This window comes from Malus domestica, chromosome 05 (assembly GCF_042453785.1).
Source record: "Malus domestica chromosome 05, GDT2T_hap1".
NCBI classification, from domain to species: Eukaryota; Viridiplantae; Streptophyta; class Magnoliopsida; order Rosales; family Rosaceae; genus Malus; species Malus domestica.
This window is the reverse complement of record NC_091665.1, coordinates 41,523,184-41,540,211: the sequence shown is the minus strand read 5'-3', so window position 1 is coordinate 41,540,211 and position 17,028 is coordinate 41,523,184. Positions and strand designations below refer to the sequence as shown.

Here is a 17,028-nt window from a genome sequence, read left to right as displayed (position 1 = left end):
TATATTGTTTGGCCGTCTACAGTTTTTCTCTACGCTTTATTTTATGCAATATTGGAGACAGAGAGAAGTGCTAGGGTTTTGAAGATTTTCTACTTGAAGGTGTTTTCAATCTTTTTCTTAATAGATATTTCTATGATTTCAATTATGAATATGCGGAACTAATTTCTTTTGCTAGGGCGAAGCCTTGAGCCTTAGCAGGAATATGTGATTTTTATTTAATTGCTTATGATCGATTGCATGCGTACTTTGAATTGTTAATCACCGGGATAAAAACTATCTAATTGTCGTAATGCCTGATCACCATTAGGATCTTTAGAAAAGTAATTTGATGCAATTTTGGTCGGAAGGTTCCCTGAAATTGACGCTGGCTTCTTGTGATTAATAATTGTAATTTCTCTTAGGATGAATATCACGTCTTAAGGATTACATGGTTTTTCAAAGGATTTTCATAAAGCATAATGAGTCTTTCATGTTTAGATTTGATCCGAACGTCCGGACGGGTTGCATGTTAGATATACGTTCTATGTTGGAGGTTCCAAGTAGAATATGAATTAGAAAAATCTAACCTTCAAAATGGCATATTTAGATTATAAGTAATGGGTAAAAATTCATAGGATTGCTAGGTGATGGTGGAACCCTAGTGCTTTCTTAATTTTATTCTCCCAAAACTGTTTTCTTTTCTCTCTAGCTCTAATATTGCAGATTGTTTATTTTAATTCATTAATTTCCTTTTTATTTTAATTAGGTTATAAAATCAATCACTTCAATTTCTACTTTACAATAATTAAATGGAATCTGATTAGTTCGAATTATTTAGTAATCCCTGTGGAGACGACCTTGCGAGATCCGTTTATACTACAATAACCTTGTGATTCTTGCAAGTAAAATAGGAGATTTAAGCCCTTTCACATGAGTAGTAAAAATCCTATCAATCATATTCTCAAGTCTTTAATTGATATGTGCAAGTAATGAATGAACACTAAATTAAACATAGTGGTGACACGTCATATGATTTGTAAATTCGGTCTACACATTACTCTCTATTGATGGTTAGACTATTTTTTTTTTTGAAAGAATATTGAAAGTTAGACTTGTATTGGAATAAAAGTTTAAAAGTTGTAACCCACATAGCTACTAGCCAGTAATTAAAAAGAAATTAACAACCAAAAAGAAATTCGTAAAAATTGGAAGAATAAACATGCACATAGCATTTCAAATTTAGGACCTCTCATTAATTTTAAACAACAACAAAATTGCTTATGATTAAACTTCTTGATCATTTAACCAAACTTTATAAATTTATACTCTTATGAAAAGAAATTCATAAAAATTGAAAAATAATAATACACAAAATGCATTTTGAACACAAGGCCTCCTTGTTAATTTTAAACAACATAAACCACCACTTTTGCTTGAACTTTTTTATTATTTAACCAAATTTTATAAATTTATATTCTTATAAAAAGAAATTTGTAAAAATTGGAAAGTAAAGTAAACACATATAGTGTTTCGAAACCAGGACCTTCTCATTAATTTTAAGCAACAAAAACCACCAGTTCTAATTAAACTTCTTGATTCTTTAACCAAATTTTACAAAATTATACTCTTATGAAAACATAAATAAATATACAACCCCAATAGCTTTGGTGCACCCAATTCTTTTGGGCCTTGGACAGTCGTCGAACCCACAGTGGGCCAGGGTCGACCATGCCTGCAAGTTTTTGTAACAACATTACAGACTCTAAGACTGCATTTTAGGTTGCTATATATAATTCCCCTCTTTGTTCATAAAAGTAGATATTGAAGAAATTGAACTTCCGCTATAAAACCAATTGACAATACGAGAAGGAGCCAAAGTCCTTATAAGCCCTTGTATGGTTTGGTCCCTCGCCGATGCGGGACGTTGTCCTCACATTCTCACAAGCCCCTTACGTGTGATGAATTTTCAAACCAAACATGTGCACAACACAAATTGGGTGGCGTTGAGCATATGTGGCGGTTGGACTTCACATGTGAGCAAACTTGCTCTGATACCATAAAGAAGTTAAGGTTCCATTATAAAAGCCATTTGGCAATATGGGTAGCAACTCAACTCCTTGTAAGCTCTTGCATATGGTTTGGTCCCTCACTAATGTAGGACTTGATCCTCACTTCTCACAGATATAAAGTATTAGGATTCCTTCTGCGTACAGTTTTTAAAGTTTGTGAGCTGACATTTTGTGATACAGTTTTCTTACAGGGCAAGATCTTGCTGGTGTACTTCCATCATCAGTTGCAAAGTTACCCTACCTAAAAGAAGTGTAAGGAAAGGAAACATTTTCAGCTGTATATTCGCTGAAAAGTTGTTTTACATCATTTCCACAAATATTGGACTATTATCTTTTCTCTTCTTTACAGTGATTTCACCCGGAACTACCTCAGCGGTACTATACCGCGTGAATGGGCTTCGACGAAGTTGGAATATCTGTAAATGATTTCTCAACTTCATGTTCAAGGTTAACCGTTTATACTAATAGCATTAACAAAATGAGTACAATGCAGGTCCCTTGCCGTGAACAACTTAACGGGACCAATCCCTAGCTACTTGGGAAACATTACCACCCTAATCCAAATGTATGCTCTGGCTTGATCTCTCGTTATGACCTTGTATTATTTGTAATCATCAATTTTAATTTTGCGCTTGGTTTAGCGTATTGTAATGCTGATGAAAGAGAATAAGTTTGCAGGAGCTTAGAGAATAACATGTTTTCTGGAACTGTTCCTCCTGAGCTTGGGAAATTGGTTTTCTTGAATTATCTGTAAGCTTTTATTTAATTTTTAGATACCTTGAATAAGTAAGAACCAGTACTGATAAATTGGCATTGGTACCTACAGCAATCTGAATGCCAACAATCTCACAGGAGAGCTGCCCAGGGCTCTCACTAATCTGACCGAGTTAACAGAACTGTACGTGTTTGTACCCTTTTTCTTTCTTATTGTTACTTCGTAAATCCGTTACAAAATCGTAGGATTTATTGTATTTCCTGATTGCATTTATGCAGTAGGATTAGCAGTAACAAATTCACTGGAAAAATACCTGATTTTTTTCAAAGCTGGAAACAACTTCAGAAACGGTGAGCTTCCTATTCCATATTCTAAATTGTTAGGGTATATAATTTTCGGTGTAACATCTATCTGTTTCGACTTCTGTTGTTCAAATTGTTTGTGATTTTCTTATTCCATCTTCAAAATTGTTAAGAAGTATAGCTTTTTCTAGTGTAACATCTTATTCATTTTGAATTCTGTTTGTTGACAGAGAGATCCAAGCTAGTGGCTGTTGAAATGTAATCTTGTTCTTAGCCCAAGAAGATGATCCAGCCCATAGAAAACTCATGAAATGTGCTAGAAAATGCTAGCAAAAGGTTGTCGGTGCATTAGGCATGCATACTAAAAAATCTGGAGAGTTCTTGCAATAATTAAGTAGGCTTGCAAGTAGAAATATCTAGAATAATTAAAACTTGTGGCTAGGAAGAACTTAGTCCAATTGCACCGACTTGGTGAGTCGGTTAATGCTTGCCTATAAATTTAGGTGTGTGTGTTGCATGTAGCAAGAAGAAGTGAGAGCAAGTAAGAGAGCAAGAAGTGAGAAAAGAGTGAAGAAGTGTAAGAGTGTTTGAGTGTTTCCTCTTGTACTAAGTTTGTGAGTGAATAAAAATCTTGTGTAATACTTTGAGGGTTCTTTCTTTCTCTTGCCTATCAATTCCGCTGCATTACATTCTCCTTTGCGAGATAAACATCTCCAAAGTAGTGAAGACTTTTAAGCTCCAACAAAGTGGTACCAGAGCTATGGCTAGCAATGCTATGGCAGCCTTCCAAGTTCCAGTACTCGACAACAACAACTTTGATAATTGGAGTATAAAAATGAAGGCCCTTTTAGGAGCACATGATGCATGGGAAGTCGTGGAGAAAGGCTACACTGAGCCAGAAGATGAAGCTACTCTGTCCCAACCCCAGAAGGAGAGTTTGAAAGATTCAAGAAAGAGAGACAAGAAGGCTCTCTACCTCATCTACCAAGCATTAGATGACAATGGCTTTGAGAAGGTCTCGAGTGCAACCTCTGCCAAGCAAGCATGGGAGAAGCTTCAAACCTCTTACAAAGGAGCCGAACAAGTGAAAAAGATTCGTCTTCAAGTATTAAGAGGTGAGTTCGAATCTCTACAAATGAAAGGGTCTGAATCAATCTCTGATTATTTCTCAAGAGTCTTAGCCGTTTCCAATCAATTGAAAAGAAACGGAGAAAAGTTAGAAGATGTTAGAATTATGGAGAAGATACTATGCTCGTTGGACCCCAAGTTCGAGCACATTGTCGTGACGATTGAAGAAACTAAAAACTTGGAAGAAATTAGTATAGAGCAATTGATGGGTTCGCTACAAGCATATGAAGAGAAACATAAGAAAAGGCAAGGGAATAATGAGCAGTTCCTCAAGACGCATGTCTAGCCAAAGAAGAAAGAAGAAAGCTTCGACAACGAGAGAAGTCAATACGGAATAAGTCGTGGTCGAGGTCGTGGACGTGGACGTGGTTGGAACTTCAACAACCATAGTAACTACGAAATAGGAGAAAGCTCAACAAAAGGTCGTTGAAACACCCCCACCCCATTTTTTTAAATATTTTTGGTCTTAATTGGTGAGCCCAAGGGGCCCACCCCTGATTTCTGTCCCCAGCCTTCCATATCTCTCTTCCTTCTTCTTCGTCTCTCTCCCCCGTAACTCTCCCTTAGCTCTTTCCCTCTCAGCCATCCCGTACCTCTCTCCCTCAACCTCTCGCATCTCTCTCTTCCCTTGGACTCACTAGGACCGAGTCACCATCGAAGAGAGGCTCGCAACGAACCCCGGACCCTGCCCTGCGAGTTCGACGGCACGGAGTAAGCTCCGGCGAGCACCGCCCCTTTCGAGGCCATTTCCGGCCAAACCACAGCGAGTTGGCCGGCGTGTAAGGTATCAATCTCTTCGTCTCGTCGAGTACTACAACTTTCCTTTTTGTTTCACTTAATTTCGTTGAGTATTGAAGAAGTTATACTCATTTGAATCTTACCCAGTTTCCGGCGAGTCCGACGGCTTTCGAGGCATTTGCCGGCCAAACCACGGCGAGTTAGACGTCGTGTGAGGTACCATTCTCTTCGTCTCTTCAAGGGCTACAACTTTCGTTTTTGTCTCGCTTGATTTCGTTGAGTAGTGACAAAGTTATAGCCATTTAAAGTTAGGTGGTTTTCCGGCCGAATCCGGCTTTCTTCTTCGGCAAACCCAGGCCTCTCAGGCCATTTCCTTCGCCCACGGGCCTTAGCCCGTTTTAGTCCAGCCCAGAACCCAATATCCAGGCCCGCACCCTTTTTATTTTTTAGTTAATTATTTTTAATGACCCAAAGGGCCTTGGGCCGGTTCAAATTAAAAGGGCTTAAAGCCCAGCCCTTTTGTGAGGCCTTTGGGCTGTGCTTGTGTTGTGTGGGCTGTGCTGTGTGTGCAGCCCGTGTGTGTGTGTGTGTGTTGTGTGTGGATTTGGGCTTAAGTCCAAACCACCCCTTTTCACCCTAATACCTTTTTAACCTAAAACCTTAGAAACCCAAAACCCAATAAATCCTAATCCTATTTAACCTAAACCCTAATCCGGATTTCAAGCCTAAAACCCGTTAGACCTAATTTGACCGTTGACCTCCGGTCAACATTGACTTTAGAGTTGACTTTTCGGGTTTTCGTCCGGGACCCTTCTTAGGGTAATTCGACGTTCTGAATCCGTTTCCAACGTCTGTTTTCCCAAATCCAATTGTTATTATATAGTTTTATTAATTGGACCCTTTATGTGCTTAGGGGCAATATTGGTGACGTTAGTTTGCGTGGCTCTTCGGCGGCTAAGTACTGTGAGTGGACCCTTTCAAAAGCATGTTTTAATAGTAGAAATGCATACATGAAATGCATGATTTAATGATTACGTCTTATGAAACGTTTTGAGATAACATGCTTACTGAGGCTACTTTGAATTATTACTATTTTTCCTATAACCCGTGTTCTTATAGAATATCTGATGGATGACGATATGATATTTAGAACATGTTTCGAACACCTCTTTATAGTATAGATGATGGATGACTTTATACTATGAAGTTGTTTTTCAATATATGTATGTTCAATGGTTTTGTACTTACCTAGTGGTCATTTCCGCTACGGGACGTAGGGATAGATTCCGGTCCGTCCCGGGCGACGGTTTGGTGTTGGCATAGGGCCTGGAGTGTGTTTCCTCTGGCTATTTAGCACAGGGACGGGGAGCCGGCATGGGGCCTGAAGTGTATTTTCCTCTGACTGTCTGCTCAGAGACGGGGAGCCGGCATGGGGCCTGGGGGTTATCGGACAATTCACTAGTGATTATTATTTATGAGTTATGATTTGAGATACTGCACATCATGCTAGGTTTCGGAAAACCTATGTTCATCATTATATATTTGTTTTCATAAACCTGGGGGTTAGTATGTTAATAACTGTTTTATTATATATATATATCAACTTGGTCCACTCATGTTTGTTTTGCGCCCCCTTCAGGATTTAGGATCGAGGCATACAATCCCGGCATCCAGGCACTTCCGCATCGGTATCTTCGAGTCCTCTCGGTGTAGGACCCACTTCTGTGTTCATTCAATTTTTATATTAATTCTTTTAATGTTCTAGATTAGATGTGTGCTCTGAACACGTTCCTTAAATACATATTCTTTATTCTCTTATATTTATAAGTCTTATCTATCCCTTGTTGTCAGCATTTGCACTCAATAAATGGCTTTCGTCACCCTTCGGGTGTCGGCCAGCACGTGACCATCCCTTTGTCCCTAGGACATCGGGATCGGGGCGTGTCAGTCGTGGAAGAGGACGCTCAAACTTGAGGTATGAAAAATCTCAAGTTCAATGCTACAATTATCAAAAGTTTGGGCATTATGCTTGGGAATGTAGAGCTCCAAGCAATAGGCCTGATGAGAAGGTCAATTATGTGAAAGAAGAGAAAGAAGATAATGGCGTTGTGCTACTAGCATGCAAGAACAATGATGAAGACCAAGACCATACATGGTACCTTGACACCGGCGCCAGCAACCACATGTGCGAAAGAAGAAGCATGTTCGTAGAGCTCAATAAATCGGTGAGTGGCAACGTTTCTTTTGGAGACGAATCCAAAATACCCGTCAAAGGAAAAGGTAACATCCTAATTCCCATGAAAAATGGCGGTCACCAATTAATTTCAAATGTAACAACCCGTCCTGGGATTTACTGTACAGAATAGGTATTTTTGTATTTTCACTAAATTTGGGAATTTATCTTCTTTTTAAAATTTGTTTTTGGTCTTAAATGATAAGCCAAGGGGACCCACCTCTGATTTTTTTCCCCAGCCTCCCATTTCTCTCTTCTCTTTCTGTTCTCTCTTTCCCGTATCTCTTTCCATTCTCTGCAACTCTCTCCCTCTCACATGTGCCCTTCCTCCCTGCAAACCCTCACTTCCACACCACATCAATGAGGACGACAACACCCATCACCATCAAAACCTCTGTAGTTTTCTCTCTCGTTGTAGAAAGGACGACGAAATTCCAGGAGCCTCCAGCGAGCACCGCCCCTTTTAAGGCCATTTCCGGCCAAACTACGGCGATTTGGCTGGCGTGTAAGGTATCATTCGCTTCGTCTCGTCGAGTACTATAACGTTCCTTTTTGTTTCACTCAATTTCGTTGAGTATTGAAGAAGTTATATCCATTTGAATCTTACCCAGTTTCCGGCGAGTCCGACGGCTTTCGAGGCGTTTTCCGGTCAAACCATGGCGAGTTAGATGTCGTGTGAGGTACCATTCTCTTCGTATCTTCGAGGTCTACAACTTTCGTTTTTGTCTCGCTTGATTTTGTTGAGGTTTGACAAAGTTATGGCCGTTTAAAGTTGGGTGGTGTTCCGGCCGAATTTCCGGCCTTCTTCTTCGGCAAACCAGGCCTTCAGGCCATTCCCAAGACCCACGGGCCTTAAGCCCGTTATGCCTCAACCCAGTAGCCCAGCCAGCTTGGTTTTTATTTTTGTTTTAATTGTTTTAAAACCCAAAAAGGCCTTCGGGCCATATTCTTTAGGACCTTCGGCCCGATGACTTAACCCAAAACCTTTTCAAATTCAGGCCATTGGGCCGTGTGGATATAGGCCTAAGCCCAGGGACCCCCTAAACCCTTTAACCATTTCAGACAGGCCTTTGGGCCTTGTGAGAATCAGGGCCTTTGGCCCGTTTACCCAAAACCCAAAACCTTTGGGCTTTAGGATCAAGCCCAAGAACCTTAAGCCAAGACCCATTTGACCTGGTCCGACCCGAACCCTAACCCGGTCTGACCGTTGACAGTTGACTTTGACTTTTAGGGTTGACTTTTCGAGATTCCGTCCGAAACTCCTCCTAGGCTAATTTCGAAGTTCTAAATCCGTTTTTGATGTCCGTTTTCCCAAATTCAATTGCTATTATATAGTTATTAATTGAACCCTTTATGTGCTTAGGGGCAATTATTATGACGTTTCCGTCTTCGCTAGTGGCGCAGCTTTTGGCAACTAAGTACTGTGAGTGGACCCCTTTTAAAATTACATTATTTGATAATTTAATTGCATAAATGATTAGCATGCCTACGGATTTATGATTTGATTTATGTGAAGCCTGTTGATTTAATATATTGATTTTCGTCTCGTGTTTTTGGTGAGGAATTAATTGTTAGCCTATATTGAGCTATATTTTAATATATCGTATTTTCTATAAAAACCATGAACTGGTAGACTATCTGACAGATGACGATAGGATGCTAGAACATGTTTTTGAACCCCTCTTTATAGTGTAGACGATGATCGGTATCTATGCTATGAAGTGGTTATTTATGAAAGGCGTAACTATTTGTGCGTACCTAGTGGACACTATGCCGCCTGGGGCGAGGATCTGGTGTTGGCATTTAGGCCGGGAGAAATAATCCCTAGCGAAAGGCTGAGGGACACGATGACAGGCATTGGGCCGGGAGGGAGATATCTCTGGTTACGGGCACAGAGACTTAGGTGCAGACATTGGGCCGGGAGTTATATTTATTCGGTGATCTTACTAGCAGCACACTGCGCTTATGAGACGATTTATGAGACGTTTATTATTTTGATTTCTGCAATGATATTCCGCGATATGGCTTTTGAGATATTTTTGGCATGCTAGGATTTTTATTAAATCCATCATTTATTATGCTAGTAGTTTTCATTATATAAATTGTGGGGGTTAGTATTTTGATAACTATTATATATATATATATATATAAACTTGGTCCACTCACCTTTGTTTTGCGCCCCCATTCAGGACTTAGAATCAAGGCACATAATCCCGGCGTGAAGGCACTTCCACAGCAGCATCTTCGGATCCTCTCGATGTAGGACCCATTCCTTTATTCATTAAATTTTATCTTAATTCTTTTTAGTGATTAGGTTTAGTTGTATGCTCTGAGTACGTTCCTAAAATTTTTAATTCATTGTATTTTTTAAATTCATAACTCTTATTTACTTCTTATTCTTAGCTTTTGTATCAATTAATGGCTTTCGTCACCCTCGAGTGTCGGCCAGCACGTGTCTATCCTGGTATTCGAGGAATATCAGGGTCGGGGCGTGTCATCAAATGTCTACTACGTGCCCAATATGAAAAGCAACATTTTGAGCTTGGGTCAACTCTTAGAAAAAGGTTATGATATTAACATGAAAAATTATAGCCTTTTTCTTAGAGATGACAAAGGAAGATTAATTGCCAAAGTAAAAACGTCAAAGAATAGGATATTTCCTATGAATATTCAAAACGATGTTGCAAAGTGTCTTAAGATATGTTACAAAGACGCATCCTAGCTTTGGCATCTTCGTTTTGGGCATCTTAACTTTGGGGGATTGGAGTTATTATCCAAGAAGGAGATGGTGAGAGGCTTACCGTGCATTAGTCACCCTGATCAAGTTTGCAAAGGATGTTTACTTGGGAAACAGTTCAGGAAAAGCTTTCCAAAGGAGTCGACCACAAGAGCCCAGAAGCTACTCGAGCTCATTCACACCGATGTGTGCGGTCCAATAAAACCAAGCTCTTTGGGTAAAAATAAATATTTCCTTCTCTTCATTGATGATTTTTCAAGAAAAACCTGGGTGTATTTCTTGAAGCAGAAATCAGAGGTATTTGGAGCATTCAAGAAGTTCAAAGCCACTGTAGAAAAAGAAAGTGGTTGCAAGATCAAAGCCATGAGATCTGATCGAGGAGGAGAATTCACTTCGAAGGAATTTCAAGAGTTTTGTGAAGCAAATGGAATTCGTCGACCTTTGACAGTTCCAAGATCCTTCAACAAAATGGTGTGGCGGAAAGAAAAAATCGAACTATCCTCGACATGGCTCGAAGTATACTCAAAAGTAAGAGATTGCCCAAGGAGTTGTGGGCAGAATCGGTAGCATGTGATGCATACATATCAAATCGGTCTCCAACAAGAAGTGTGTGGGGAAAAACTCCGCAAGAAGCATGGAGTGGAAGAAAGCCGGGTATCTCTCATCTAAGAGTTTTTGGAAGCATAGCCTATGTACATGTACTAGACGAGAGGAGAACCAAACTCGACGACAAAAGTGAGAAGTTCATCTTCATCGGCTATGACTCAAATTCAAAAGGCTATAAGCTGTATAATCTAAACAATGGGAATATGGTGATCAGTCGAGACGTGACGTTCGATGAAGAAGGAGAATGGGATTTTGGCTCTCATGCAGGTGATCTCAGCTTCTTTCCTCAGTTTGAAGAAGAAAATGAACAAGGGATGATGGAGCAAACAAGAGAGGTTCAACAAGAATCCACTACTTCACCTGTTTCACCAACATCAACCAATCATGGTAGTTCACCAGCATCATCATTGTCAAGTGGAAGCCTAAATGAAAGAGAAGTACCACGCACAAGAAGTCTACGAGATCTCTATGAGGTAGCTGAAAGACTTGATAATCCTACACTTTTCTGTCTCTTTGCTGATTGTGAACCAGTCGACTTCGAAGAAGCAGTGCAAGATAATAAGTGGAGGAAAGCAATGGATGAAGAAATCGAAGCAATCCAGAAAAATGATACTTGGGAACTCACTATTCTTCCGAAATGACACAAAGCCATCGGAGTCAAGTGGGTGTATAAGACAAAGAAGAATGCCAACGGAGAGGTCGAAAGATACAAGGCGAGATTAGTGTCGAAGGGCTATTGTTAAAGAGCCGGAATCGACTATGAAGAGGTATTTGCACCCGTTGCTCGGTTGGAAACTATACGATTACTAATTTCTTTGGCAGCTCAAAACAAATGGAAGATTCAACAAATGGATGTGAAGTCCGCTTTCCTAAATAGAGTCCTTGAAGAAGAAGTCTACATTCAGTAACCATCAGGCTATGAAATCAAAGGGCATGAAGACAAAGTTCTGAAACTGAAAAAAGCCCTCTATGGGTTAAAACAAGCGCCACGAGCATGGAATAGTTGCGTTGACAAGTACTTCCAAGAAAACAACTTCATCAAGTGCCCTCATGAACATGCTCTCTACGTCAAAGTCAAAGATGAAGATATTCTGATTGTGTGCTTATATGTGGATGATCTAGTCTTCATTGGAAGTGATCCAAGCATGTATGAAGAGTTCAAGAGAGTGATGACCAAAGAATTCGAGATGACCGACATCGGGTTGATGGCATACTACCTAGGCATTGAAGTCAAGCAGAACGAAGAAGGTATTTTCATCTCCTAAGAAAGCTACACAAAAGAGATACTGAAAAAGTTCAAAATGGACAACTGCAAGCCCATAAGCACGCCAGTGGAGTGCGGAGTCAAACTAACCAAGCATGACAAAGGAGAAAGTGTAGATCCAACATTTTTCAAAAGTCTAGTTGGAAGCTTGCGTTACTTGACTTGCACAAGACCAGATATTCTCTATGCCATCGGATTAGTCAGTCGCTACATAGAGAATCCCACAACTACACATTTGAAGACAGCCAAAAGAATTCTTCGATACCTTAAAGGTACTATTAACTTTGGCTTATTCTATTCAAATTCTGATAACTACAAACTTGCTGGATATAGCGACAGTGATTGGGCAGGAGATTCCGATGATAGAAAAAGCACTACTGGATTTGTGTTCTTCATGGGAGACATTGCATTCACATAGATGTCGAAGAAGCAACCGATTGTCATTCTTTCTACCTGCGAAGCTGAATAAGTAGCTGTTACCTCATGTGTCTGTCATGTAATTTGGCTGAGAAACTTGATAAAAGAATTAAGCATGCCACAAGAAGAGCCTACAGAGATCTATGTCGACAACAAGTCTGCAATAACTCTAGCAAAGAATCTAGTATTTCATGACAGGAGCAAGCACATAGATACCCGTTATCACTACATAAGAGAGTGCATTGCAAGAAAGGATGTGCAAGTGGAATACGTGAAGTCTCAAGACCAAGTCGCTGACATATTCACCAAGCCACTCAAACAAGAAGACTTTATCAGACTGAGGAACTCAATCGGCGTCACAAGACAAGATTAAGGGGGGATGTTGAAATGTAATCTTGTTCTTAGCCCAAGAAGATGATCCAGCCCATAGAAAACTTATGAAATGTGCTAGAAAATGCTAGCAAAAGGTTGTCGGTGCATTAGGCATGCATACTAAAAAATCTGGAGAGTTCTTGCAATATTTAAGTAGGCTTGCAAGTAGAAATATCTAGAATAATTAAAACTTGTGGCTAGGAAGAACTTAGTCCAATTGCACCGACTTGGTGAGTCGGTTAATGCTTGCCTATAAATTTAGGTGTGTGTGTGTGTGTGTGTGTGTGTGTGTGTGTGTGTGTGTGTGTGTGTGTGTGTGTGTTATATGTAGCAAGAAGAAGTGAGAGCAAGTAAGAGAGCAAGAAGTGAGAAAAGAGTGAAGAAGTGTAAAAGTGTTTGAGTGTTTCCTCTTGTACTAAGTTTGTGAGTGAATAAAAATCTTGTGTAATACTTTGAGTGTTCTTTCTTTTTTTTGCCTATCAATTTCGCTGTATTACATTCTCCTTTGTGAGATAAACATCTCCAAAGTAGTGAAGTCTTTTAAGCTCCAACAGTGGCTTCCAAGGTCCAATTCCATCGAGCATTTCTGTCTTGAGTAATTTAAGAGAACTGTGAGTTCTGCATTCGATCCTAAGTTGCATTAATACTAAAATAACGTAATCTGGGTTTACATGTTTATCATTGTTAGAGTATAGTGTTTGAGATTGAGACACTTGTCATGATCCTATTATACTAGTTAGTTAGATATTTCTCTAGCTTGTAACAGACTAAATAAGTCTAACCTCATGTAATTACTTGGTCATCAAGAAATATAAACATTGTTCTTCTTCTCTCTCTAAGATTCTCTTCACTTTCTCTAAAACTCCTCTTCTATTCTTCCTTCAGTATACAAGATTACAGTGTATGAATGATCAATTGATATAGCTTAACATGGTATCAATTGCCATTGTAGCTTATGCTTGAAGTTTTTTATCCTTGCTGCTTCCGCACTCTTTCTCTTGGATCGATTATATTCTTGGATTCGATACTCCGTCTTCTCTAACTTCCTATCGAACGGACCTTTTTTAATGCAGAAGGATCAGTGATATAGGTGGAGAGGGTTCAGACTTTCCACCCTTGAGTAGTATGACAAGCATGAATAGATTGTAAGTCGTGAAAGTACTGTATTTTCTTGTAATTTTAGACTAATCATTACTTAGTGTGCACTTTTGCCAATATAATGTTGCAGAATGTTGAGGAGCTGTGGCTTGTCTGGAATTATACCCGATTATATACCGACAATGGCAAACTTGCAAATATTGTAATGCTACTGTTCTCCATTTTTCATTTTGTTCTTTTTCTTGTTCAAGTGCGCAGAAAAATTATTTGATATCTTTACTCACGAGCTGGCTAACGAGTTCATTCTCTTCAGTTAATCAGGCATCCATGTAACAAAAATTTAGTTATTTTGATCTCAGCTTCAACAATTTGGTAGGAAACATTCCTGATATGGCTGACCTGTCAAAATTGCAGTAGCCGTAAGAAACATCAAAATTTCTTTATTTGTTTATCCAGTCAATATTTCGTCTGTGTAACTATCCCCTTGGAATAGTAATTATGTAGTTTAACTGAATGTGACAATATATTAATTGTTTCCGGAATAGATATCTCACAAGCCTATTCCAGACTGGATCATGAAGAGAGATAGTCAAACGTATGGTTTCCATCATATTATCAGATTGCTAGAGTTTGTTTTTCCATGGAATCCGGCAACATTATATTCTTCTAATTCATTGTAATGTTATACATAACGGGTACATACGCTTTGGATGTACTGTTTGCGTAGACTGACAGAAGCATATATTTGTGTCTCTTGAAACATTTAGCTGACCAATGACTAACATTTAGCAGACAACTTTATAGACACTTTAACATTTACTTTTCTAGTAGAGGCCGGTATAATGGCTTACGAATTTACTTTGTATGTGTGCAGTCAGATGGATCTTTCTGACAATAATTTTTCTCAGATCTCCGAGCAGCCAACTACTTGTAGACAACAATTGTAAGAACAGTTTTCTGATAGTTGATGTGCTCAGCAAAGTTCACTGTTTTCACTCACCTGAGTCACCTCTAATTTTCTTTTGGACCATGTATATATAAGGAACTTGTTCAAAAGCTTTTTCGGACAAGGCAACTTGTAAGGTTTCTAACTAGATTAGTCTTCAACGTGGGAGCGATTTTCTTTTCCTTTTCATTATGTCGACTTCAAGTTTACATAATAAGCTAATTTTTACTACACTAATGTAGATTATCTGGAGGGTGCCTGGAAAAACTTTCGTGTCCAAAAGGTAAACAACATATGTATTCGATTTAAAATATGATTATAATTTAAACTTTTTAGTTACGTACCCAACTGGGATAATTACAGTTTTCATCAGATGATGGGAAAGGGTATTTTCTATAATCTGACTATAATTGATAAAATATTGATAATCTTTGAAGAGGAGTACTCATTACATATTAACTGTGGAGGAAGTAAAACCACTGTTGGAGGAATTATATTTGAAGAGGATCTAGACCCGGGTGGTGATTCATATTTTGTTCCGGTGATACCTAATTGGGGAATCAGTACCACTGGACGTTTTTGGGACGTTAACGTCACCTCCCGGCTATACATTACAAATAATATGTCCGTGCTTGAATTGAACAACTCAGAGTTGTACACGAGTGCACGCCTATCTCCTCACTCTCTCACATATTATGCACGTTGCTTGGGGAATGGAAATTATACCGTGAAACTTCACTTTTCGGAGATAATAATCAGAGGCAACAAATCTTTTTACAGTTGGCTTTTCTGCACGAGGAGTCGGCACTGAAGGTTGTACATAGAGACATTAAAGCTACAAATATATTGCTAGACCCAGACCTCAACACAAAGATCTCTGACTTTGGTTTGGCCAAGCTTGACGAAGAGGAGAACACTCACATTAGCACCAGAGTTGCTGGAACCATGTAAGCGTGCTGCTACTATATTTACATGCTTATTTATTGAAATGTTCCCTGGAACTAAAGTTGTGTCTAACTCCTTGAAATTGAATTTGTTGTGTAGAGGATACATGGCTCCAGAATATGCATTATGGGGTTATTTAACATATAAAGCAGATGTTTACAGTTTTGGCGTAGTTGCATTAGAAATTGTTGCTGGAAAGAACAACATGAAGTATCGACCAAATGAGAACTTCGTATGCCTTGTGGATTGGGTAAGACCTTCATTCTAAGAGCTTGAGTACATGCCAACGTTGAGTAGCTAATCTCGGCTAGTCTTTTTTTCTGCTTATTTCAGGCTCTTGTTTTACAACAAAGGGGGAACTTAATAGAGCTAGTGGATCCAAGGTTGGGGTCGGATATTGAAGTGGAAGAGGCGCTTACAATGGTCAAGGTAGCTCTCTTATGCATCAATCCAGCACCAGCTCTCAGGCCGACCATGTCTGCAGTAGTGAGCATGCTTGAAGGACGGACACTTGTTCGTGAATCAGTCATGAACCCAAATATTTACGGCGATGAACTGAAGTTATCAACCTTGAGAAACCCGTTTGATCCGACTGCAAAGGGGGGTACAAGTGGAACTCAAAGCCTTGTTGGTTCATCAGATGCAACATGTATTAATTCTTCTGCTACTACGTCCTCAGTTCTCTACAAAATTGGTCCTAGTAGTAGTACATCTACTTAGTAATTAACGTAAACCTTGTTATGCGCTCAAGTATGCAAATTCTCGTGTCATGATAAGTAGTACATTCAGTTTCCAATATCAAAGCTTCAGCTTGGTACTTTTGATTACAACTTTGGGTGCAAGAATAAACACTCTTAACCAATTGAGCCAACTCTAAATGGTTTGCTACATTCACGAAGTATAAGTTCTATGTAACAAACCAACTGGAGAAAGAAATAATACAGTAATTTTAAGTGATTCAAATTCAGTACAATTTTTGCGTATATGATTGTCAGGATCAAGCTGTCAATTTTCCACTTGTCATGGTTTAAGTTCTAAGGAATTACAGCAGGGACGCAAGGTTGAATAATTCAAAGTTGGTTTTTCTCGCTCAATATGCAACATGGATTGGTTCTTGTAGAATTTTTCAAGTCGACGGGCCGAGGGCCCACTCTAACAACATCGATACTGTCCCCACTTAACCACCTACACAATCCTCAGGTGTGGGGTTTTATCACAAAAGGCCTCAATGTCAGTTAGAGTGGGGTAATTCTATAAATGGGCTTTCTTCTTCCCTCATGGCTGATGTGGGACAATTGAAGGTTCCAACAGTTCTTCCGCTACCACTACGTCTTTAGACATCTACAAAATTAGTCCTAGTTCTTGTTAAAGCATCCCAACCAAAACTAAGCAAAGCCGTCAAGTTCAAAGAAGCTCAATCATGGCCACCTTCATGTTTAGGTCCACACACCATACTCCAATCAACATTTACCAACTTCA

At 39.3% G+C, this 17,028-nt stretch overlaps 3 protein-coding genes across 7 annotated transcripts; all 3 read left to right on the top strand.

Annotated features, from left to right (window-relative positions):
• The first annotated feature begins 2,547 nt into the window (after positions 1-2,547).
• On the top strand, positions 2,548-3,386 carry LOC114823158 (probable leucine-rich repeat receptor-like serine/threonine-protein kinase At3g14840). Its single transcript, XM_070822785.1, has 5 exons — positions 2,548-2,613; positions 2,727-2,798; positions 2,875-2,946; positions 3,042-3,113; positions 3,296-3,386. Coding segments are annotated over exons 1-5 (243 nt in total). The 5' UTR covers positions 2,548-2,611; the 3' UTR covers positions 3,321-3,386.
• A 207-nt stretch (positions 3,387-3,593) lies between these two features.
• Positions 3,594-9,543, top strand: LOC108174378 (uncharacterized). 5 transcript variants are annotated; one of them, XR_011581618.1, is made up of 8 exons: positions 4,621-4,977; positions 5,079-5,147; positions 5,845-5,894; positions 6,571-6,638; positions 6,783-7,674; positions 7,776-7,844; positions 8,528-8,587; positions 9,354-9,543. XR_011581618.1 is itself a non-coding variant. In XM_070822779.1 (4 exons), the coding sequence occupies exon 1, from the start codon at positions 3,826-3,828 to the stop codon at positions 4,477-4,479; it is 654 nt and encodes a 217-aa protein (XP_070678880.1). In that variant the 5' UTR covers positions 3,611-3,825; the 3' UTR covers positions 4,480-4,977; positions 5,079-5,147; positions 6,571-6,640; positions 6,783-7,327. The 5 variants fall into 5 exon arrangements, 1 of the variants encoding a protein (XP_070678880.1); XR_011581619.1 differs by lacking the exon at positions 5,845-5,894 and having other exon boundaries at positions 3,594-4,977; positions 6,571-6,640; XR_011581617.1 differs by lacking the exon at positions 7,776-7,844 and having other exon boundaries at positions 6,571-6,640; positions 6,783-7,211.
• A 4,245-nt stretch (positions 9,544-13,788) lies between these two features.
• Positions 13,789-16,513, top strand: LOC103412453 (probable LRR receptor-like serine/threonine-protein kinase At1g07650). Its single transcript, XM_070822784.1, has 9 exons — positions 13,789-13,860; positions 14,018-14,077; positions 14,204-14,253; positions 14,533-14,601; positions 14,701-14,736; positions 14,847-14,887; positions 15,385-15,551; positions 15,649-15,799; positions 15,883-16,513. The coding sequence occupies exons 8-9, from the start codon at positions 15,656-15,658 to the stop codon at positions 16,267-16,269; spliced, it is 531 nt and encodes a 176-aa protein (XP_070678885.1). The 5' UTR covers positions 13,789-13,860; positions 14,018-14,077; positions 14,204-14,253; positions 14,533-14,601; positions 14,701-14,736; positions 14,847-14,887; positions 15,385-15,551; positions 15,649-15,655; the 3' UTR covers positions 16,270-16,513.
• Positions 16,514-17,028: the final 515 nt, after the last annotated feature.

Excerpts from the sequence above, each read along its gene's own strand:
- LOC103412453 (XM_070822784.1), top strand. The coding sequence starts at position 15,656 with ATGGCTCCAGAATATGCATTATGGGGTTATTTAACATATAAAGCAGAT. Across the intron at positions 15,800-15,882 it reads TCGTATGCCTTGTGGATTGG|GCTCTTGTTTTACAACAAAG; the intron begins GTAAGACCTTCA and ends TGCTTATTTCAG.
- LOC108174378 (XM_070822779.1), top strand. The coding sequence starts at position 3,826 with ATGGCTAGCAATGCTATGGCAGCCTTCCAAGTTCCAGTACTCGACAAC.
- LOC114823158 (XM_070822785.1), top strand. Across the intron at positions 2,799-2,874 it reads TTGGTTTTCTTGAATTATCT|CAATCTGAATGCCAACAATC; the intron begins GTAAGCTTTTAT and ends TGGTACCTACAG. Across the intron at positions 2,947-3,041 it reads CTGACCGAGTTAACAGAACT|TAGGATTAGCAGTAACAAAT; the intron begins GTACGTGTTTGT and ends GCATTTATGCAG.